General features: G+C 40.3%; 2 protein-coding genes, 1 long non-coding RNA gene and 1 other non-coding gene across 4 annotated transcripts; 2 read left to right on the forward strand and 2 right to left on the reverse strand.

Moving 5' to 3' along the window:
• The first annotated feature begins 2,147 nt into the window (after nucleotides 1–2,147).
• Nucleotides 2,148–4,418, forward strand: LOC137837393 (uncharacterized). Its single transcript, XR_011085449.1, has 3 exons — nucleotides 2,148–2,389; nucleotides 2,784–3,159; nucleotides 4,188–4,418. It is a non-coding gene; the product is annotated as an uncharacterized lncRNA (long non-coding RNA).
• On the forward strand, nucleotides 3,458–3,585 carry LOC137838920 (small nucleolar RNA U19). Its single transcript, XR_011085561.1, has one exon. It is a non-coding gene; the product is annotated as a small nucleolar RNA U19 (small nucleolar RNA).
• A 15,796-nt stretch (nucleotides 4,419–20,214) lies between the features above and the next one.
• On the reverse strand, nucleotides 20,215–20,664 carry LOC137838421 (uncharacterized). The gene has a single exon (XM_068647667.1). The coding sequence runs from the start codon at nucleotides 20,662–20,664 to the stop codon at nucleotides 20,215–20,217; it is 450 nt and encodes a 149-aa protein (XP_068503768.1).
• Nucleotides 20,665–21,653: 989 nt separating this feature from the next.
• Nucleotides 21,654–22,190, reverse strand: LOC137838422 (uncharacterized). The gene has a single exon (XM_068647668.1). The coding sequence runs from the start codon at nucleotides 22,188–22,190 to the stop codon at nucleotides 21,654–21,656; it is 537 nt and encodes a 178-aa protein (XP_068503769.1).
• Nucleotides 22,191–24,514: the final 2,324 nt, after the last annotated feature.

Genomic DNA, 24,514 nt, shown 5'->3' on the forward strand with positions numbered 1-24,514 from the left:
TCTTGAGACAAAGTTTTTCACTAAGAGTTTTTCAAAGAGTTCTGAGATTGATTAAGAGTTTAGAGATTGATCAAGGTGCTGGAATAGGATTCTACTTGTATTGATTTCAGATATTCATCTGTAACAAGTGTAATCTTTGTAAAACTGCTGAACAATTCGTTTGTGTGTTTTGCTGAGATTGGTTGTGTGTTCTTGAGGTGTTCAAGATCAGCAATCTTAGTGTTGGCCAAGGAGAGTGTGTTTCTTGAAGGTGTTCAAGGTCATTCTCTTGGTTGTGGTGTAAGTGATCAAGTGGTGATCGCTTAGTGGATATCCTCAGGGTTTCTGAGAAGACTGGATGTAGCTCTAGTTTGGAGTGAACCAGTATAAACAACTGTGTACAATCTCTCTATCTCTAACTCTTTAATTTCAGTTTGTTTTTTGTTTGCTGGTATAAACAACCGATTGTTTCGAAGAAACAACTGATTGTTTTTTCTAGTACTACAGTTTTTGCTTGTTGTTTTGGCTAACTGAATTGCTGAATCAATTGGTTTCTGAAATAAATTCATTCTAGCTTTGAAAAGTTTGCGAAAACCCCTTTAAACAATTCACCCCCCCTCTAGTTTAAAGCCATCTTTTCTAACATAATCAACATGTAGGGCGCCCTCTGTCTCAACGAAGCCTTATTCTGGTGCGACGAGGAGGCACAAACTCGCTTCCAGAAAAGGTAGATACAGAAGGCTAAAATCAACCAGCAACCCAGTTAACCGACAAGAACAATAACAAAAACTATATTTTAGTATAATAAATAAAATAAAATAATAAGAAATAGAAACACGAGTAATCATCACTAGTTTCTTTAAAACCAATTATTTGTGTAGTTAAAATTTGATATATATTTTTTTTGAGAAAGTTATGTAATGTTCTTTTTAGTTATATTGTACAAGTGTTTGTGAATTTAACAATTTTTTATTTATTTTCTCCCTACCTTTCCACTCTCTTGCTTTCACCTCATATTATTTTTGGGCGTTATTAGATTTTAGTGAGAAAGTGTCTCAAGATAGTGATCGATATATCAATTTTATAATTAAAAGGCTAAAATACAATTTTGTTCCCTCTATTTTTAAAATTTGTAATTTTGGTTTCCTCATTTTAAAATTAGTTTCCTAATTTGTAAATGTACCTCTATAGGCAAAGATGACCTAGATAGTATCTGAAACTGATTGTACAATTGCTGACGTGCCAGTGATTGCCTCGCTCCTTCATTAAAGTCTACTTCCTTAATTGTTGGTGCTCGGTCGAGATTGACCTGAAAAGGTACTCTGACGATCAAGTAAGTGCTCTATGTAAATAGTGTATATTTGTAAACTAATTAAAAGTGTACCTTACACCTCTGTTTTAAGTTTATTTATAGTGTTGGTCATTATTGAGATGACCTGAGAGTCAGTTATCCACTGATGTGCACTGTGATCCTTGATTCATAAAGAGATATATTAGTACATAACTATGTTGGTATATATAAAAAATATCTTTATCACATTTCAGTTAATCATTACTTAATTGATTTTTTAGAGATATTTCTTACATAATCAGAGACATGAATATGACTCATAAATGATTATCGTAACTGTCGTTGTTATCATTTATTAAGTGTCGTGTGTTTTGACATGATCAGTCGATCACCGAAACTAGCTTGTCCAGTACCAGTAAAAAAAAAATAAAAATTATTCTAATACAATTGTCTAAGTTAAAACATTAATTACTACTCCATAATTCTAATTTGACGATAATTCTAATTTGACACATTCTCATCGAGATAAGTATCTTTAAATTTTAAGGTGATTACAATCATTTTTACTGTGACCTCCACACAATAATTATTTTTCTTTTATTTTTTTTACATCAAAATCCGATAGAATGAAAAAAAAATGTTTAGTTAAGGTGTGGGACTTTAAACTGTCAACCTTAATATTTTAAATTTCAAAATCTTAACTTAAAAATCACTAATTTTGTAAAATTGCAATACTAGATACTTTTACTTTAAAATAAGAAGACAGAATTGCGGATTCAAAGTAATAAAAAAGAGTAAAATTATATTTTTGTCTAATAAAATAATAAAAAAATAATCACTAGTTTTCTATAAAAGCAACTATTTGTGTAGTTCAAAAGAATTAGGGTTTAGTGAGACAGTGCCGAGGCAGTGTAGCCGCAAAAGTTTAATAGAGTAGTTAGCATTTTCAGGGTTTTAGGGTTAGGGTTATGGGTATTCTCAAATTGCAAGAACATGGGTTTCAACATTCAACCCTATGGAATTCAATCCATGCTCATGGAAGACCACAGATACCTTTCTGGTCTCGATGAGGCCACAAACACCTTTCCACTATTACTCGAACTTCCCTTGGTCCCAATGGTAACGATCGCGCTTACCCTTTTTTGTTTTTACGTTTTTAAACTCACCCCGAGTGGATGTTGCACCTTCAGATTCCAAAATTTTGGAGTTTTATAATGTGGGTATGTGTACGTTTTCATGTTTATTGGTCTATCGTTTATTCGTGATGCAGTAATAAGAGTAAATTTAATGTGATTTGAAGTTTGAGGAGGCTTGAGAATAAGTAGTTTTTTTTCCCGTTTATTAAGGGAGTTTTTAATTTTGGGTTCTGGGAATGTTATTTGTTTGTTCGTGTATGAATCTCTGGGTGGTTGGTGTTTACAGAACGAAGGTTTTGTCTGAATATTTATGGTTTTGATGGGAGCCTTTGTGATTGATCTTTAAATATTGTACTGATGTTGCTGTCCTGTTTCAGACTGTTCAAATACTGGATGCTCTGGTTGAGGAAGGTTCGGAGAATATGGAGGTTCGTGATAAGGAGCAAATTGTTTCTCGAATGAAAGCAGCGGTTGCTAGCAAGCAGTTTGGTCTAGAAAATACCATATGCTCAGATCCATTTTACTATGAGAAAGTGGTTTGGTAGCATAACTTTCTGTACAATCTGACATTTGTTTGGAAAATAGGCTTAGGCTTGCTTCCAAGTATGTTCGATAAACCCACCAAACTTTAATGTGGACAACAAGCGCTTACCAAAGCTCTTGGGAGGGGGACTTGCATGACAGCACAGTAGTTCAAGAATGGTGTTGAAAATTGATGCTGTTGGGACTCTAAAGCATGCAGAGAAGGCAAAGGTGAGCTTTCTATGTGTTGAATTTGTTTGGTTTTATTGAGAATGGGATCCTTCACAACTGTCTTATCATTCACTGTTCATCTTACCTCAACTTCATGTTGATATAAAAGTTTTGAATCTGCACTACTAAACCAAAAGCTTAGAACACAATTTGACATTATTGTGTCACTTTAACTCTGTTTCTTTTACTGTAACTCGTATTTCGAAAGCCCTCTAGACAACATATCATTTTATCCATTTGCAAGATCACTTCCTGAACCTGCCTCTTTGAGTAGCCTTATGAAAACTCCAACTTTCATACGCGGCTTAGTTAGGAGGCACACATTAATCGGATCCGAATTCGCGTTTGGATCCCTTCAGAGAAAGGCCTTTTGAATGGACTCTATGCGTTTCTAATCAATTGTTCCTCAAGCAGCCTTTCACATTTTTTCAATAAATCAATTATTTTATTTTGACCTTTTTGTTATTGTTTTGAATCTGCCTTCAGAATATCCAAACGACGAACAAGTGTCGTATGGTCCAGACAGAGGCACATATAAAATATATAAAATGTTGAAATGGTTCGATTATTCGAATAGGTTTGAGGGTATGAAACGCTGTCACGCATGTTCCTTCCCTCCTTATATTTCGATATTAACATTTTTGATGATTTATATTTATTGTTAATGTGAGTGTATGTATAAAGCCTCCATCAGAAAGCTGAAGGAACTCAAATTGTTTGTCTTTCGGTTCGCACGGAGGCTAAGAGCCAAAGGGTTCCACCCACCGGGTCTTTTGAAGGAAATGAACAGTTTTTTTTGTATCCCTGTTCTTTTCTCATCTAAGATTCCGACATTTTTTTTGCATATCCTTTGACCATTAGAATTTATACAATGTTACCACTTTCACATCTTAATTGATTTTTCTTCTTATTTCTTAAATTTTCATTGCATTTACCTAATATATATGAATATTCAAAGAAGAAATGTAAATAATTTTGAACATTGCTAGAAACACCTCTTGAATTAATAATTTTTATTATGAATAAAGGGGTCGTTGGTGATAGTGGCAACAACTCTTGAAGATTCTGCTGAGGGGCTGTGAAGCTGCAAAAAGAGAAAGTAGGTTGGTTTACAATGCAGCCAGCCTTCCCTTCTTGTTTAGTCCTTCTTTCCATAGCTCTCTAAGGAGAGCCTCACCAACTTATGTATAGAGACTTTGTCACTGGACACATTCGGACGTATTTTATATAGTGACAATCGAGTTTTTTTGTGTGAACAAGGTCTTTTAAATATAAAAGAATAAATATAATTAATTTAACTAAAATTTGAAAAGTGATAAAGGAATATAATCTTTCCTTCTTTTAACATAATATTTAAAAAAGATAGTCTAGTTTAAATTTATTTAAAGAAAAATTAACAACTTTTTATTTTTTTTAAAATGGTGTTAGAAGTGTGCTCTAAGACTAAAAAAAAAAAAACTTCTAAACTGAATACTTGACCAATATGTGTTTGTATGCATATTATAAGAATTTGATACGCGTTAGACACATAATTTAAGGGAGAAGAGGCTTGTTCCATACATCAAATACATGGGGTGCACAAAATGCAATATTCTTGTGGGTTTTCCATTGGATCTGTTGGTCTAAGAATTCGACTTAGTAACTAGTTACGTGTACCCACCCTAGGTATATATGGAGGAAATTTTCTTGTATAGAAAATATAGAGGTGTTATTAGTCCGTACTAGGTGATCATAATAACATGTTAATTGTATTTGTCATTTGGGTGTATACTTTAGAAATGGTGGTAGTTGGAACATGTTAACCTGCATAGTTGTCCTCATTTGTTTACTCATTGAACTCTATCAATTTATACATTTTGTTTATTAACTACATTTCCAACAAATAATTATAACATAAAATGACATAGCTATGCTTTTGCTTCTACTACAAGATAGTTAGAGAGAAAAACCTTAGGTGAGGTTGGCTAGACAATATCTTGAGATAGAAGAGGACTCTTGCATGAGATGATAATTCAAGGTGGGATCATATTACAATCAATTTAAACTCTTTTTTTTTGAGAAAAACAAAAAATCTTCTAATATCTTTCATGATGATAGCATGCATTTGTTGCAACAAATTCTTCAGGCATGCAAGTGGAAGCCATGAGGATTATTGGACATGTCTACTTGAAGTTGTAACAAAAATATTTGAAGATGGAATCAAATTGAGAAATTTTAAAAACTACATCTATCATACTCCTATGTGCTTGTTGCATGCGAACATGTTCACCACAATTTTGCTTGGTACATCTCACTTGTGTACACATCGCAACATGTCTACGAATCACTATTTGACGAACTAAAAAATAAGAGTACTGGCTTGCCTACACTGGTAAGATATTATGCAAGTCTTGACGTGAAAAGAACCTTAAAGGAGAGGTCTAAGTCAAGTAGTATAAGGAATGATATGGACATAAGAAAATAACATAGTGAGATCAAAAAATGTTCATATTGTCAAACAACAATCGAACAAAAAAAATGTCTCAACATTGCTGGAGCGTTCATTTCTAATCATTAATTATGTTTCATTTCACACAGTATTTCATGCACAATTCAAGAAAATATTTAATGAATGTGCATTTATCATTTATTTTTCTTCTTTATGCTCAACATATACAATTTCAATAATTAACTACAATTTTCAAATAATAAATATGAAAATATTTAAAATAATTTATAATGTTATTAATGCTAAAAAACAACACAACCATACATTACTTAAAGTGTGAGAAAAGTGGAAAAGTGATGCACAAAGTTGCACATATCGGTTAGGTCACACTAATCAATGTTATGCACCACAAAATCAATCTTCATAGTGACTTTTCGTAATCCCACCCATTATAATAATGTTCATTATTAAATCAATCAATAATTGTTTTTCTTTACATCACACAAGACATTTACAATAATATGCATGGTCACATCACTTTTTCATAATTATTTTTTCTTAGGTAAAATCGAACAATGATGTGCATTATCACATCACTCCCTCATAATTGTTTTTTCCTTAATTTGTATAACAATCACTCTCCCTATTTTTTAGATCACACAACACAATAATATGCATCACTACATCACTCCTCCATTATTGCTTTTCCTTAGGCCACACAACATAAAAATGTACATCATTACATCACTTTTCCACAATTCTTTTTCCTCACAACACACGCCTCCAAAAATAGATTTTACAAACTAGGATTTTCCGCAACACCAATGTACCAACATCATCTCTTTTAATGTGCATGTGATAATACATGTAATAAATTTATTATTTAATACACACAGTTCATTGTACACATCATAAACAACAATTTTCATTTATATACCAATCATTCTCCAACTATAAATTCAAGCTTTCACCCACACCACTTTGAAACCATTCAGCTTACACACAATATATAAAAATTCTTTATTCTTTCCAATACTTTTGTTTTCATTCTCAAATGAACCATTTTTGCTTAACATACATACACTGAAAATTTTTACAATTTTGATCTTGTTATTGTCTTTGCAAAATGTATGATGAAGGTGTCCACTTTAAATGCTTGTTTCCTAATGTACCTTCTTCCATTTAAAGGATAAAGGTTGTGGCGCTTTGGGACGACAAGATTAAACATTGTTGATGAAGTTGTACTTGTTAGAATGGATGGCTTTAAACTAGAGCGGGGGGGGGGGGGGGGGGGTGAATTGTTTAAAGAGGGTTTTCGCAAACTTTTAAAACAAGAATGAAATTATCTCAAGAAACAATTGATAAGAAATTCAGTTTGCCAAAACAACAATAAAAAACAGCAGAACCAGAAAAACAATCGGTTGTTTATACCAGCAAACAACAAACAAAACTGAATTTAAAGAGTTAAGGATAGAGAGATTGCACACAAATGTTTATACTGGTTCACTCCAAACCCAGAGCTACATCCAGTCTTCTCAGAAACCCTGAGGAATTCCACTAAGCAATCACACCTTGATCACTTACACCACAACCAAGAAAGTGACCTTGAACACCTCAAGACACACACTCTTCTTGGCCAACACACCAACACTAAGATTGTTGATCTTGATCCCCTCAAGAACACACAACCAATCTCAGCAAACACAGAAACGAAAACTTGTTTCACAGAGTACAAGGATCACACTTGTTACATAAGATAATCTGAAATCAATACAAGCAGAATCCTATTCCACAAACTTTGATCAATCACAAACTTTCAGCAATCTCAGCTCTTTGAAAAACTCAAAAACTCTATTTCAAAATCTTGTAAAAGATTATTACTCAAATATGTTTTTCTGAATTTATTCAAAGATGTTGTTTGTTATCAAATCTTAACAAACTCTTAAATTGCATTAAAAGATTGGTCAAAGCATTTAATGACTGGAGCGTAAGCAGTTAAATCATTTAATGCTCAGTCAAAGATAAAATAGTTTTTCTGTTATGGTCCCAAAACAAACAATCGGTTGTTTCCTCGAATCAATCGGTTGTTTTGGTTCTAACAGTTCAACCATTTGAAAAAAAAATTCAATCTTTTCTTAAAACATCTAAGTATAAACAATCGGTTGTTTCGACAAAACAATCGGTTGTATTAACTTAATTTGAAAACATTTTACTTTCACAAAGATTGAGAATGCCTATGCTTTAGATTCAATCAAAGGGTGGATTACAACACTCAAACTACCCCAGAACTATACTAAACCAGCACAGCAATAGCAAGCACAACCAAAGCTTCAACATCCTTCAAAGGGTTTGGATTCTTCAAAGCTTGAACATCACAAGGTTCAACAATCTCCCCCTATTTGATGAAGACAAATCCCTGATGCTTGTGTTGCACCTGATTGAATCTGAAGCAGTTCCTGCAAGATACAGTTTTGAACAAAACATAGAACTTCTGATATTTGGTTAGTACATATATAAGATTTAAAGTTCATAGATGAATATCAGAAACAAATATAAGAGCAAAAACCTATAAGGTTTTACTCATCCAAACTGTTTTAACAACTAAAAAACAAAAATTTAAACACAGCATATATATCTCCCCCTATTTGTCTTCACAAATAGACAAAGAGAAGATATAAAACAAAATTGTTTTGATTACATCAGAATTAAAGCAGAAACAGTAGAAAGAAAGAGAATTTAAAACACCAGATATAACCACCAAAAACAATCGGTTGTTTCGATACATCAACCGGTTGTTTTTCCTCATTCATCATCATCAACAAACTGAAGATCAAAGATTTGGTTATTTCAATTTGTTCATCTAGAGTCATGAAGCGTGCATCCATGTTGTCAAACCTGTTGTCAATCCTCTGGAAATTACTAACACAGAGATCATGAAGGTTTCTTTGATTCTCCCCAAAGCTACCAAGCCTATCCATCATGAGTCTCTCAAAAGGAGACATGGTTTGCATCCTTTCTTCTTGATTTCCAACACCAGCACTAGGTCCAACATCTTGATAATCTTCAGGTGGATCTTCATGTTGAACATCCATATCAGCAGATTCATCTTGTTCAAGATCAGCAGCACCACTAGATGAGGCACCAAGGTCACCATCCTTGCTAATCCATTTGCCACCTACTTTGGTAAAACCCATTTTGCTGAGTGATCCGTTGTTCAACTCTTGAGTTGACTTGACCAACTCAGATGTTTCATCTTCAAGATTTACTTCAAAATAGAGTAAAAATTTAGATACCAAAAAAGCATATGGATAGTGATAGTCACATAACCTCATAGCCTTTTGCATGTGCTCTTTGATGATGTGGATCCAATTGATTTTGATTTTCTTCATGATGCAGAAGATATATACCAGATCTTCCTCAGTAAGAATAGAATGATTACTCCCCCTTGGAGTTAAAATCCAGGTCACAATGAGAGCAAGCAATCTTTCATCAAGCTTTAGACCTCCAACCGAGCATGTTCTCACTTGAGCATGTTGATTCTTCAAGCAACTCTTGTAGTATTGGATTTTGTTAAAATCCTCCACCACTCCAAGGTTTCCCTTGTTGATTCTAAGGCCAGAGAACTTGAGACCAACAACAACAGTCCATACTTTATGAGTTATCTCCATTTCTACACCTTTCACATGAGAAACTAGATTGTTTCCCTCAAACTTTAAATTTGTGTAGAACACCCTTACCAAATCTGGATAAATGTTTCCCTTCATCTCCAGGAACTTTCTGAGAGATTGATCCTTGAGCATCCTTCTTACATTGTCAAGCTTTTGACTTTTCAGCCAATCAAAGCATACAACCTTGGGGTTGTTTATCTTTTTGATACTTGTTTCATACCTATATCTCTCAATAAGATCATTGTCTCCAGAAAACCAGCCTTCTAGCCTTCCTCCAGACCTTACAACCCTGGTTTTGACTCTCTTTGAGGTGGGAGGAGTTGATCCCATGATGGCAGAGAAGAAAACAGAGAAGAGCTCACTTCACAGATTTTTGCAAGAGATGTTGCAATTGGTTGTTCTTGTGGAAAAGATCAGCTGCACCAGATTTTATAGCAAAAAAAGAATCAATTAACATTCAATTTTATTTAGTGGGTACCTGATTTTTTAGAGAGAGAGGACTTGACTCTGCCCTACACAGAAAACGTCAGAAAAAGCTGAAAATCACATGGTCTTCTCATGTGATTTTTGACTAGTCATTAAGGCTCTTGAATTTCCAAGTTTTTGGAATATTTTCCTTTATGACAATTGTAACTTCTCTCTCAACGTGATCAGCTTTCAATCACAGGTTCTTTGACCAAGATTCTCTCTTTGAATTGATCTGCAACGGATAGAAATTCAAAATAGCAGTTAAAAGGATTTCTACACAGTGCTGTCAGACCTAAAACAGTCGGTTATTTCGAAGAAACAATCGGTTGTTTTTCTGCAGCTGTTAAAACTGATTTTGAATTTTAACTATGAGAAGAAAATGTTCAAAGCAAATGATATTAAGCATATTAAAAAGATTTTTATCCATGAGAAAGAACTATAAATCACAAAATAAGAACAAATAAAGGAAAGTCTTATCCTTGTGTTAATTCTTCAATGAGCCATGTGCTTTATGATCAAGAAGCCTCTTTTCACTATTGAGATCCTTTGGACAAATGCATATCATTGATTCTGCTTCAATGACTGTCTTTTTCTTCCAAGGATTTGATCACATGACTTAGTTCTTCACACTTCTTTAGAATTCCTGCACAAACATGAATTCAAGCAACAAGATTTGGTCCCTTCACAAATGTGGGTCCAATAGATTTCTTTTTCTCATTTGGAACCTCACATCCTTTCGGAATCCATTTCATGTAGCCTCTAGGAACAAAAAATTTTCTTATTTTTCAGAATCTAACTGAATGGCCCTTTTTCATGCAATAAAAGCATGTAACAACCGGTTGTTTCGATTTAACAATCGGTTGTTTCACTGGATTTCTTAATTTTTTTTTTGAAAACTTATCTTGTTGGTTCTGTGGATTGAAACCCAAACCAGCCTTTCCAAAAACACAGCTTTGAGATGCCAAGACATTCTCAAAGTTAGATTTCCCCTTTGAAAGCTTGTCCACAGTTTCAACAAGGTAGTGAACCTTTTTCTCAAGATTTTCACAATTTTCGCAAATGAGAGTGTCACACTTGCAAGAAGCATTTTTGAAATGGTTTTCCAGATTTTTGAAATTATTTTTTGATTTTTCAATCTCATCTTCAAGTGATTTCACTCTCTTTTCTAGCCAGTTGTTAAGATCTTTCAATCGGTTGTTTGAAAGAACCAATCGATTAGCTTCATCATGAGTTTCTTGAAAAGCTTCAAGTAATTCACTGTAATTTTGTTCATTCAAGGAAGCACATGAACTTACCTCACTTGAGCTGCAAGATTCATCATCCTCTTTAGCAATCAAGCAGATGTTTGCTTTCTCATCTTCACTTGATGAAGAACTTGATGATGACACCTCATTTTCATCTCAAGCTATGTAGGCTCTTTTTGTCTTGCTTTTCTTTTCCTTGTAGCTAGACTTTTTCTCCTTGCTTTTGTTTGGACAATCTGCCTTTATATGACCTTGCTCACCACAACCAAAACAAGTATAGTTATTGGAATTAAAATCATTGGATTTCTTGTTTCCATACCTTTCTTTGTTGTTGTCTTTGTTGCGGTTTCTCTTTAAAAATTTGCTGAACTTTCTTGACAGCAAGCTAAGGTTTTCCTCATCACTTTCATCACTGGATTATTGTTTTCCTTTGTGCTTGGAAGCTTTTAAGGCTATGCTCCTTGTGTGCTTATCTTCACTCTCTTGAACATTGAGTCTATTCATCTCTAACTCATGTTCCCTAAGCTTTCCAAACAAAGAAGCAACACTTAATGATGTTAGATCTTTAGATTCGGAAATAGCAGTTACCTTGGGTTGCCATGCTCTATCAAGACATTTCAAGATCTTGATGTTCAACTCTTCTTTATCAAAGGTCTTGTCAAGACTCATGAGATGATTGATGATATGTGTGAATCTTTTCTGCACCTCAACAATTGTTTCTCCTTTAAGCATTCTGAACATCTCATACTCTTGAAGTAGAGCATGCTTCCTAGCTCTCTTCACCTCATTTGTTCCTTCATGAGTGACTTCCAAGGTGTCCCACATTTCTTTTGATGATTTGCATTGAGAGACCCTGAAAAACTCATCAGAATTTAAAGCAGAGGTTATGATATTTTTGGCAATGCAATCGAATTTGGCCTTTTTGCTTTCTGCATCAGTCCATTGAGACTATGGCTTCTCAATAACAGATCCATCTTTTTCAAACTTTGGGACAAAAGGACCATTTTCAATTGCATCCAAAATTCCTTTATCAAGTGATTCCATAAATATTTTCATTCTCACTTTCCAAAATTGGTAGTTCAAACCACAAAACAGAGGTGGTCTGTTAATTGAAGCACCTTCCCCAAAAGGTAGTCTATCAACCATTTTAAAAACAGTTTTAGGATCAACTTGAATAACTTTCAAGAACCAAGCTCTTGATGCCAATTGTTAGAATGAATGGCTTTAAACTAGAGGGGGGGGGGGGGGGTGAATTGTTTAAAGAGGGTTTTCGCAAACTTTTAAAACAAGAATGAAATTATCTCAAGAAACAATTGATAAGAAATTCAGTTTGCCAAAACAGCAATAAAAAACAGCAGAACCAGAAAAACAATCGGTTGTTTATACTAGCAAACAACAAACAAAACTGAATTTAAAGAGTTAAGGATAGAGAGGTTGCACACAGATGTTTATACTGGTTCACTCCAAACCCAGAGCTACATCCAGTCTTCTCAGAAACCCTGAGGAATTCCACTAAGCAATCACACCTTGATCACTTACACGACAAACAAGAAAGTGACCTTGAACACCTCAAGACACACACTCTTCTTGGCCAACACACCAACACTAAGATTGTTGATCTTGATCCCCTCAAGAACACACAACCAATCTCAGCAAACACAGAAACGAAAACTTGTTTCACAGAGTACAAGGATCACACTTGTTACATAAGATAATCTGAAATCAATACAAGCAGAATCCTATTCCACAAACTTTGATCAATCACAAACTTTCAGCAATCTCAGCTCTTTGAAAAACTCAAAAACTCTATTTCAAAATCTTGTAAAAGATTATTACTCAAATATGTTTTTCTGAATTTATTCAAATATGTTGTTTGTTATCAAATTTTAACAAACTCTTACATTGCATTAAAAGATTGGTCAAAGCATTTAATGACTGAAGCGTAAGCAGTTAAATCATTTAAAGCTCAGTCAAAGATAAAATAGTTTTTCTATTATGGTCCCAAAACAAACAATCGGTTGTTTCCTCGAATCAATCGGTTGTTTTGGTTCTAACAGTTCAACAACTTGAAAAACAATTTTCAATCTTTTCTTAAAACATCTAAGTATAAACAATCGGTTGTTTCAGCAAAACAATCGGTTGTTTTAACTTAGTTTGAAAACATTTTACTTTCACAGAGATTGAGAATGCCTATGCTTTAGATTCGATCAAAGGGTGGATTACAACACTCAAACTACCCCAGAACTATACTAAACCAGCACAGCAACATCAAACACAACCAAGGCTTCAACATCCTTCAAAGGGTTTGGATTCTTCAAAGCTTGAACATCACTTGGTTCAACAGTACTACCGTCAACCTCGACTAACCACACAAGGACAAATTAGGTATGATATTGTTCAATATTTGATTAAAACATTTCTAAATTGTTAACTTGGAACTTTCAATTTCCATTTCCTACAATGATTGTAGTGTATGCCAAGTTAATAAGATTTACAAAGAAAATTTTGTACCCTCTAAATACACCGAATGCAGAATGCACTGAACGACCTTCTTCCGCTCCTGTTCATTGTCAGAAAATAAATACTTCCAAAATTCAGCTCCCCAAAAATCAAATTCTAAAGCATTTTCATTGCAAAAATGAGAAACATAGGTGAGAATTTGCTTCCTCGTGAGTCGAATTCTCACGATTCAAAATGCTTAGTTCTACATGGGAAATAAAGTTTGCATAAGTCTATTGGGGATAATTCCTAAATTTTAAAAATAAGTGGGTTATCCATAGGGTTCACAAATCAGATCTAAGAATTAGACTTAAGACTAGTTTTGTGTACACACTATTAATGACAAATTCTCCTTACATCACCATTAGTTAATTTGAAATTACATTTGTACCCTTTATACCCTGTATTAAAATTTTAAAACTCTATTTCTTTGTTCCCATCACACTACAGCTCTTCACTTCTTATTTTTTGTCAAGCAGCACACCTCCTTTTCTCTCAACGGCGGTAACACCACCGTGGTCCAAGAGAGGTTTCACTTTTTGAGTGTTAGACGAGGCTTGCAAGGGTTTAAGGAAACATTGTAGTGAATGTAAGTCCCCTTTTTCTTTTGTTTGAATGTTGCACCTACCATTTTTTGTGTGTGTTTTTTCCACGTTGTGAGTGCTGGTTTGTAAAGACTGGTGTATATTTTCTATTAATATATTGGTTTGTACATTTCGATTTGTATAACCGGATTCAAATATACATACCGAAATGTATGAACAGTATATTAATAAAAAAAATGTACACTAGTTCATACATTCCGGTATGTATATCCAAATTTGGTTATACAAATCGAATGTACACACTAGTATATTAATAGAAAATGAACACTGGTATCTACAATTCACTAAGTAAATCTAAATATGGGTATACAAACTGGAATGTACAAATCGTTTTACATTTTTTTGAAGAGCATATCGATATGTTCAATCCGATGTATATTTGCAATTGTGCACGGTTTGTACAATCCAATTTGTGTGTTTCTTGATTCTATACTGGAATGTACAAATCAATTTGTGTTTTATGGAGTGTATATCGAAAGATGCAGTCCGATTTGGATGTATTTTAAATTAAAAGTTTAATGTTATTTTATTTTTTAGTTTATGAAATGTTGTTTGGAATGAAATTTTGCACATATGGCTAGGAATAAAGGTGGTGAATCACAAGCTGATGGAGTTGACGATTGAGACCTACTATATCCGTTCATAGAAGAAATCGTGGTCAAGGTGTTGATCACAGTGCAACTACTATACCTTTTTTAAAATGTTTATCCTATAAATGTCAAACCTCAAACTTATAACATAAATAACTTAAATTAAGATTTACCTCATTAGTTATAAAATAATTGTCATAATCTATTGGACCAATTCATGTTCAATAACTTCATATTTATTGTTCCCGTCGGTTGACCAGGGTCATCTTTGTGCGTGGCTTGTCCTCACGAGCTAGGGCACCTTCGTTCTGCTCCGTCTGTGAGTACCTGAAAAAAAGTGAACAAAGGGGCGCCCTCGCGGCCGTTTGCACTCCGATGATCAAATCAGCTAGCGAGGAACATCAAAGGTGACACACCTCCATATCGAACACCGTGACTGGATGCTCTGAGGGTGGTCGAAAATACTGAGTGGCTAAAACTGTGTTGCCCTAATTATCTTGTGCACACAGTGGGTGCGCTGCGGGAACAACTAGGGTTTGTGCTCTATGTAAACCTGTGCGAACTAGGTCAAAACTCGGATCCCTTTTCAAACGTCCCAAGGTCCCTTTTTATACACCTCTCGCATTTAAAGCGCGTTAAAGCGCATTGAAAGCATATAAAAATATTCCTTGGAACGTTCGAATCTTAACTGAATTAACGCGTACCTTAGCGAACTTTTAGGAAAACCTTGATGTTTTCAGTGCTCATTGCCACGTGTTCTTCTGACTTGATCGCGACTCTTTGTGGAGGGCCCTACAACGCCGTAACCCAACTTAGGGTTAATCCATCGTGCAAACCCTCCTTTCTCGAGGTGCATTTGGCACAAGGGGATGACTTTCTGGGTGCCAACTCATGCGCCCCAACTTCTAGTCACTCGCCCTGGGAGTGTATCTAACTTCTTCTCGTACCACGCACATGGCTCGCCCCTGGGCGTGGCCCTCTCATGGGTTGTATCTGTCCCAGGGGTCTCCCAGAGGTGGCGTGGATACTTCACAAGTCAGGTTACTCCCCACTGGTTCTAGAACTTATGGCCTTGAAGCCACCTTCCTCCTTCCTCTGTTACTGTTCTGAACTGTCGAGGCCCGAAGCCTCCTTGTGATGTTTTAGCTTGGCGATGCCTTAACCTGGCGACGCCTCCTACTGGCGATGCCTTAACTTGGCGATGCCTCAAGTGGTCAATCTGTTGACTTCCTTCCTTGGACCCCTCGAGGGGTCCCACCATACGTTGACTTTGACTTTTGGTCAACGCCCGGGGACGGGGCAGTACACAAGCCCCCAGTCTTGAGCTGACACTTGTTTCAGTAAAAAGACTAAGGCCTCGCCCTATCATCCACGTGGCACTCTTGCTGACGTGACATTCCCTTTGAGCAGTTGACTTGACATTCTCCGAGAGTCTGACGTGACATTCTCTGAGAGTCTGACGTGACATTCTCTGCGCTGAGGATGTGACACTTTAAGTTATGCTTTAATCTCTTGACACGTGGCACGATCCTACGGCTGAGGACGAGCGTCGTTTGCGCTTTCAAGTTAACGTTACAACCCTTCGAATTTGCGCGCTCAAGGCACTGTTCCATCACCCTTCGTATTCTCTGCACTGTTCATCTTCTCAAAGTTTCTTCTGCGATTTCTGCTTTCTCTCTACGCAGTCTCGCCTTTTACCAACTAAAACACTCAAAGGTATGATTTTTCTCTCTTGCTTATTCTTGCCTATTACTGCATTAATCTCGTATCTGCCTGGGTCTGTTTATGTTTCTGCATCTCTTGTATTCCCTTTTCCATTTCCCTGTTCCTTCCCCCCTGAACTTCTCGCGTGAGTAGGGGCTTTCTTAGGGTTTCTCTCCCCCTTTTTCCCTAACCTTACTTGCTGAACCCTTTTCTCTTCTTCATTCTTCAGTTTCTTCGTTAATGGCACGTACCAAAATGACGGCCAACCCTCCACCTCCCAGAGTCAACCATAGGGCCCTTTACACATGGGCTCCGGACGAGCTGCTCGACGAGTGCTCGAGCCTGGTCTCCACAAAAGCTTGGAGGGATCATGTAGGAGAGCCAAGCACCTACGATCATCGTGCCTTCGCGAAAAGGCACGATGACGACATCGCAATGCTCCCTTGTACTCTAGGGGAGCCTGTGTATGGGGATGAGCGGGCCAACAACGGGGTCCCCTTCTTCTACTTCTATCAAGTGGTCTTCAAGCGTATAGGGATGCGCTTGCCCTTCTCTAGGTTTGAGAGGGAATTGCTAACGGAGATCAACATTGCCCCAGCCCAGCTGCACCCCAACGGCTGGGCCTTCGTCAAGGCCTTTGGCGTATTGTGTGGGTTCTTCGGGTGCGCACCCTCTGTCGACATCTTCCTACATTTCTTCGAAGTGAAGAAACAGGGGAAAAGCCTTTAGGTAAGTCTCAGCAATATCCTTGGAAGGGTCCTCCTGACTCTATTCCAGCAATCCTTTAAGGAGTGGAAAGGCAGATTCTTCAAGGTTTGCTGCTCCGACTACGATCCCTCCGCCCTTGACGGCTTTCCTCTGTATTGGGTGAAGGAGGTAAAGACCGTGAAGCCCAAGTCGCTGGACGAATTGCCCTCGAGTGATCGAGAGGCTTGTCAAATCCTGACTAGCGTGGGGGGCTTTGACACCGCCACCCTTATAAGTCTAGAGTACAACGCTGAAGCTCTAGCACAATACATAAGTATGAGAGCTTCCCCCCATAACCTTCTATTCCCCGCTTCTGTTGGATTCTTGCTTGATGCATGATTTCTCTGCTCTTTTTGTGTTTTAACTTTAGCTTGTGCCTAACCTCAACTATGTTTGTCTTCTTGGTGTAGATTCTATGATGGATAGGCAACGACGGTTGCGATTGGCTCAGGTGCTGAAGTCCAAAGACGGGGCTTCGGCATCCCCCCTACCAACCTCCGCTGCACCCCCATCCTCTCCCAATCTTCATCTTCAATCAGCCACGACTCCTTCAACTCCCTCAGTCCAACCTTCTCCTGAACAACCTCCCCGCTCACCACCTCCTATTGCGGCCATGCCTCTTGCGCTGGTCGAGGCTACTCCTTCATCAGCCTCCCTTGACAAGGGAAAGAGGGTAGTGGAGGTGGTTTCTGATGACGAAGACTCTGTTGAGGGGCAAGTCTTCAAACGAAAAAGAACTCAACATGCCCCTCAGACAGTCACTTCTGCTACCTCTTCCTCGCATGGGGCTGAGTCTTTGAGGGAGGACCCTCCAAGCGCCACTTCTCCTCCTCAGTCGACGAACCCGGGGGTTGGGGTTGAAACTGAGCCCATAAGCGTTTCCCTGTCTGCCCCAGAGCTTCCCCTTCCCATGCAAGATTCATTGAGGGGCTTCTTGGGCAGGGCGTCTCCAGGTGGTCAAGCTGAAGGGCCCCAGAGGGAAAGTCTATACTACTACATGGGTGCCTTCATGTCTTGCGCCCACTCCTGGCACATGTAGGCTAGGGCTAAGGCTGCCCAAGCTTCCGCCTTTCGAGCGATGGAGAAGGAAGTTGCTTCCTTAAAAGAAGAGAAGGAGAAGCTGGCCACCCACTGGGGGCGTCAGGAGGACACGTATAAGACCTAGTTGAGGGTGGCACAAACGGCGAAGGAGGAGGCCAACAAACGGCTGCACGAGGCGTCGCAAGCCAACGCCGAACTCCTCACTCAGGTGGTGCCCCTTCGAGTAAAGATTGCTGATCTTGAGGCAGCAGCGGAGATCTCCAAGGTGCAGCAAAAGAAACTTGAGGACCAGTGTGTGGATCAGGAGCAGACACTGGGGAAAACTGAGGTTGCGCTCGAGTCGAAGACTGACGAATGCGCCCGGTTAGCCACTGAAAATGCCACCCTCCAGACCAAGGTTCAAGAGTTGATGGCTGCCTTGGCCTCCAAGGACCAAGAGATGACCGCTCAAGCTGCCAACTTCAAGGTTGCTGAGGAGAAACTGGTCGAGGAGGCCGCTGCTAGGTTCGTGGAGGCTCTAGTCCAAGCGGCTTGTGCCAACCCAAGCATCGATATCTCCAAGTGCAGCCCTCTAAACGAGGTGGTTGATGGGGAAATTGTGCCTTTGGAGGGTCCTAATGAATAGCTTATGCTCTGTGCTTTGACAAAATCATTTAATAATTACTTCTTTGCTTAACTTGTAATTATCACGAACTTGGCTTTTAATTATAACTTTTTGAACTTGCTTAAATGTTATCTGCTTTCAATTCTGCTTGTGCTTTATCTGCTTCTATTTTCTTTTCTTCACCAAAGACTTTAGCTGGTACTAGCCTTCGAGGCGTTTTCTTTGTCGCTTCGTCCTTAACTCTTTAGGTAGCACGTGTCTCCCCCTCTTATTCTTTCTCCTTAAGGTGTGAGGCACATCCTCCTCTTGGTCCTCTCGCTCAGAATCTCGCTTGTCCTTCGTATCCGCGAGGAGTCTCCCTCAGGAAGAAGCTGCTTGCCTCAACATTGTCCAACAAGGCCATGGAGGAATTAATCTTCACGTATTTTCTGGCCTCTGGTACTTGGGCTTTCACGTTTCTTCTTTTCCTTGCTTTCTGATTTTCTCTGGATTTTTGAGCTCGTGGAAGTCTTCAACTTGCTCTACACCTTACCTGTTTCGAGTCCTTAGGCACTTATTACCAAAGGTCTCGCTCTCATATCTTTCCTGGCCCCGCTATTGCTCAAGGGCGAGGAGGACTCTTCTTTATCTGCACTGGTTGTCTTCGCTCGAGGAGGGGCCTGCTCTGGGTGTCCTCAGTGTACTTATACACGTGGGACAAGAGTCGTGCTCTGGTGCCCACGCCTATGGAGAGGCCTATACAACAGCACCGTATCCTCCATGGAGTGTCTAAAAAACCAGGGCGACTTTTATCCCTTATCTCTTTGCGTTTGGTGTCCACGCCTGAGGAGAGGCCTACTACAACAGCGCCGTATCGTCCTCAGGGTGTCTAAAGCTCCAAACACCGGGACTAGCTATTCATACCTGAGGAGGGGGCGTCCCGAAGGAATCCCTTAACCCCTGCTCAGGGACTAGGCGTCCGAATTTTTAGCTTTCACTTACACTGACATCTGGTACTGGGCTAGCTATTCATACTTGAGGAGGGGGCATCCTAAAGGAATCCTTTAACCCCTGCTCAAAGACTAGGCGCTCAGATTTTTAACTTTCACTGATATCTGGTACCGGGGCTAGCTATTCATACTTGAGGAGGGGGCGTCCCGAAGGAATCCTTTAACCCCTGCTCAAAGACTAGGCACCCGAATTTTTAACTTATACTCCACATACCTGTTATCTTGCTTTGCATCTGACCTCCGCCTCTTCATCTGGCGACGCCTCCTCTCGGCGACGCCTTATCTTAGCGACGCCTTTTTTTCGGCGACGTCTTATCTCGGCGACGCCTTACCTTTGGCTTTGTTCCTTTGATCTTACATGAAAAGAGAAAACTAAGGCAAGAATATCTTAAACTTTTCTTTTCTTTATTTGGGTGACCTCGTTAAAAAACCCCCGAGAGGGAAAAAAAGTGTCCCCTTTACAAAGTTTCAACTGAAATAAAACTTTAAATTCGCTGCATTCCAACTACGTGGGATGGGGCCTTCTTCTAGAGTCTCTAACTTATACAAACCATTCCCCTTAGCTTTGGTTACTCTGAACGGTCCAGTCCACTTGGGAGACAACTTGTTTTCTAACTCGTACGGGTGAGCCTTCCTCATGACCAGGTCACCTACCTGGAACTGTCGCAGCTTCACCTTAGAGCTGTACTGACGCTCCACTCTTCTCTTCACGGCCTCGGCTTTGATTTTCGCCTCTTCTCTGGCTTCGTCTATCAGATCTAAGTTCACCTTCCTTTCTTCGTTGGACTCTTCTGCCACGAAACCTAGGAAACGAGCCGAGCTCTCGTGGATCTCTACTGGATCATGGCATCCAATCCATACACTAGGCTGAAAGGCATCTCCAAGGTGGAGGATTGGGGCGTGGTGTGGTAAGCCCATACAATCCTTGGTACTTCTTCTGCCCACGCCCTTTTAGCTTTCTCTAACCTGCGTTTCAAACCCCTCAACAAAACTCTGTTTGGTGATTCGACCTGCCCATTTGTCTGGGGGTGTTCGACTGATGCAAACACCTGTTTGATTCCTACTTCTGTACATAGCTTCCCCAACTATTGGCTCGCGAATTGGGTGCCATTATCTGAAATGAGACGCCTTGGCACCCCAAAACGACACACAATGTTCTTCCAAACGAAATGTTGTACCTTGTGCGCAGTGATCTGTGGCACTGGTTCTGCCTCTATCCACTTGGTGAAGTATTCGATGGCAACGATTAAGTACTCCATCTACCTTATCGCCAATGGGAACGGACCTAGGATATCAATACCCCAAGTATGGAAAGGCCACGGGCTGTGTATGGATCTCAGTTCTTCTGGCGGCGCCTTATGCCAATCAGCGTGCATCTGACACTGCTTGCACCGCTGGGCGTATCGTATGCAGTCCTCTCTTACTGTTGGCCAGAAAAACCCTGCACGTATTACCTTGGATGCCAAGGACCTTCCTCCCACATGGCTCCCACAAATACCTTCGTGGAGTTTAGCCATTATCCTGATGCACTCGTCGCCACTGACACACGTCAAGATAGGGTGCGTAAACCCGTGTCTGAATAATATCCCATCCACTAAGGTGTACCTTCCAGCGTTCCTCTTGATCTTCTTGCCTTCTTCTGGTTCCGCTGGGAGGATCCCATCCGCGAGGTATCGCCTATAAGGGGTCATCCAAGTGTCGCCTTCCTCCAAGACGCATATCTATTCGCCCTTCTCTTCTTCCGACAAGGTTGCGTAGGTACTGATGCAGGGTGCCCTGACCGTATCTTGACTCAAAGAGCGATGATTCCTGTGTTTTCCTCTTGTTGTACTAACGTGAAGAACGTCCACCCTGTTGTCTGCAACAAACTTTCGCAACGTTTTGAGGATCTCTTGTATTACAGTCCTCTACCTTCCCCCCTTGCCTGAACTGGCCAGCTTGGCAAGCAGGTCAGCTCTAGCATTCTGCTCCCTAGGGACATGCACCAGCTCAAACGCAGCGAAAGCTCTTTTCAATACCTCAACGTACCTCAGGTAGGCGGCCATCTGTGGGTCATTTGCCTGATACTCCCCTGCCACTTGCCCTGTGACCAACTGTGAGTCACTCTTCGCCAGGAGGTTCTGAACACCCATTTCTTTAGCCAACAGCATCCCAGCAATCAACGCCTCGTACTCCGCCTGGTTGTTGCTCGCTTTGAAGGCGAAGCGTAAGGCTTGCTCGATCAACACTCCATTAGGCCCCTCCAAGATTATTCCAGCGCCACTCCCTTGCTGGTTGGAAGATTCATCCACTGAGAGCATCCACTGTGACCCTAACTCCACTTCTTGGGGGTCTCCTCTTGGTGAGAGCTCTGCCACGAAATCAGCATAGACTTGCCCTTTGATGGACCCCCTGGGTTCATACTGGATGTCAAACTTTGACAGCTCTACCGCCGAGCGAACCATCCTCCCTGCAACATCTGGCTTTTGAAGTACCTTTTAGATGGGGATGTTTGTCATCACCACCACCGTGAAGCTGTGGAAATAGTGGCAGAGCCTTCGGGCTGAGAACACCATTGCTAGTGTCGCCTTCTCTAGCGACTGGTACCTCAATTATGAGCCTTGCAAGGCCTTGCTCACGAAGTAAATGGGCTTCTGCACTTGGTCTTGCTCCTGGACCAGCACAGAACTAATGGCCCACTCTGTTACCGCAAAATATAATCGGAGGGGGACGCTCACTCGTGGCTTGCAAAGCACCGGTGGCGTCCCCAAGTATTCCTTCAACTTGAGGAACGCTGCTTCACATTCATCCGTCCATGCAAAACGGCTATTCCTCTTGAAGCATTGGAAATAAGGGTGGCCCTTTTCCCCTCCAGCAGATACAAATCTAGACAAAGCTGCCATCCTCCCAGTCAATTGCTGAACTTCTTTAACTGAGGTTGGGCTCCTCATGGATATAATAGTTGCGCACTTATCGGGGTTCGCCTCTATTCCCCTTTCAGTGAGCATAAATCCCAAGAACTTCCCTGCTTCCACGCCAAAAACACACTTTTCTGGGCTTAATTTGAGGTGATACTTTGATATGGTAGCAAACAGCTCTTCTAGATCAGTTGCGTGCTACCCTATCTCGTGTGAAGTCACCACCATGTCATCTACGTAGGCCTGCACGTTCCTTCTTAGCATGGGTGCAAGGATGTTGTCCATTAGCCTCTGGTAGGTGGCGCCTGCATTTTTTAACCCAAATGGCATCACCTTGTAACAGTAGCTGCTTGTCTCCGTCATGAACGTCGTTTTGCTCTCATCCCTTGGATGCATCTTGATCTGATTGTAACTTGAGAATGCGTCCAAGAAACTCAGCATCTTGCAGCCTGAGGCGCTATCCACTAATGCGTCGATGTTGGGCAGTGGGTACGAATCTTTGGGGCATGCCTTGTTCAGATCTGTGAAGTCAACGCACATTCTCCATTTCCCGTTTGCCTTCTTCACTAGGACTACGTTGGCTAGCCACTCAGGGTATTGTATTTCCCTGATGTGTCCAACGCTGAGCAGTTTCTGTGTCTCTTCCTTCACGACGAGACATCGCCCTTCATTGAACTTCCTCCTTCTTTGTCTCACAGGGCGAACCTTGGCGTTCATGGTAAGATGGTGGCACAAAAAGTCTGAGTCGATACCTGGCATGTCCGCCGCAGTCCACGCGAAAGCATCTAGGTGGCGCGAGATTACTGTGGCTACCTCTTCTTGTTCTCCTTGGCTCAGCAAGCGTCCTAATTTGAATACCTTACCCCCTATATGCCTTTCTACTATGTTGTCTTCTGGTCGGGGTTGCTCGTTCTGCACGTTCTCTTTCATGGAGTCCTCTTCCATAGGCGTCGCCCCAACGGATGCATCGGGCATTGCCTCCTCTGGCTCTTCTTCTGCGGGCGAGGCCTCTCCGTATACTCCTTCCATCGGCGAGGCATCGCTGTATCTTTCTTCTTGATGTGCATCTTCCACAGGCGTCGCCCCTACAGGTGTGGCTTCGACGGTCGTGGACTTCGCGGGCGTCGCTTCCTCCAACGGCTCTAACTCCATTTGCGAATCTGAAACGAGTGGTCGCTCAATCACCATGACCACGCCTCTCTTTGTCTTTAGGCTATTTTCATAGCACTTACGGGCCTCTTCTTGATCTGACTTGATCACGATCACCTTGTCACTAAGATCTGGTAGCTTCATCTTCATGTGGCGCGTGGAGGACACTGCCATTAATCTGTTCAAGGAAGGTCTGCCTAACAAAACGTTGTAAGCTGAGTTGGCGTTGACCACCAAGTACCGAATGCTCTCGGTGCGCGACGCCGCTCCATCAGTGAACGTCGTCCTCAGCTCCAAGTAGCCACGTACCTCTACTGGGTTATCTGCAAACCCATACAAGCATCCAGTATAGGGTCTCAAAAGGTCGGGGGACAACTGTAGCTTATTGAAGGTCGACCAAAACATGACGTCTGCAGAACTGCGTTGATCGACGAGGACCCTATGTACCTTTCTTCCCGTTGTGACTACTGAAATGACCACTGGGTCATTATCGTGTGGGACGACATCCCGTAGGTCAGCCCTTGTGAAAACGAGGTCTGACTCCCACGGGTCGTCTGGAAATTCCTCAGCAACTGAACTTACTGACCTCACATATTTCTTACGTTGAGAGGCAATGGGTCCTCCTCCGGAAAAGCCGCAAGAAATGGTGTGTACTTCTCCGTGAGTTGGCATTTCATGTGCTGGACCGTCCTCTGGTGTCGTCGTGGCTGTGGTTGCCGTGG

This window comes from Phaseolus vulgaris, chromosome 4 (assembly GCF_000499845.2).
Source record: "Phaseolus vulgaris cultivar G19833 chromosome 4, P. vulgaris v2.0, whole genome shotgun sequence".
NCBI lineage: Eukaryota > Viridiplantae > Streptophyta > Magnoliopsida > Fabales > Fabaceae > Phaseolus > Phaseolus vulgaris.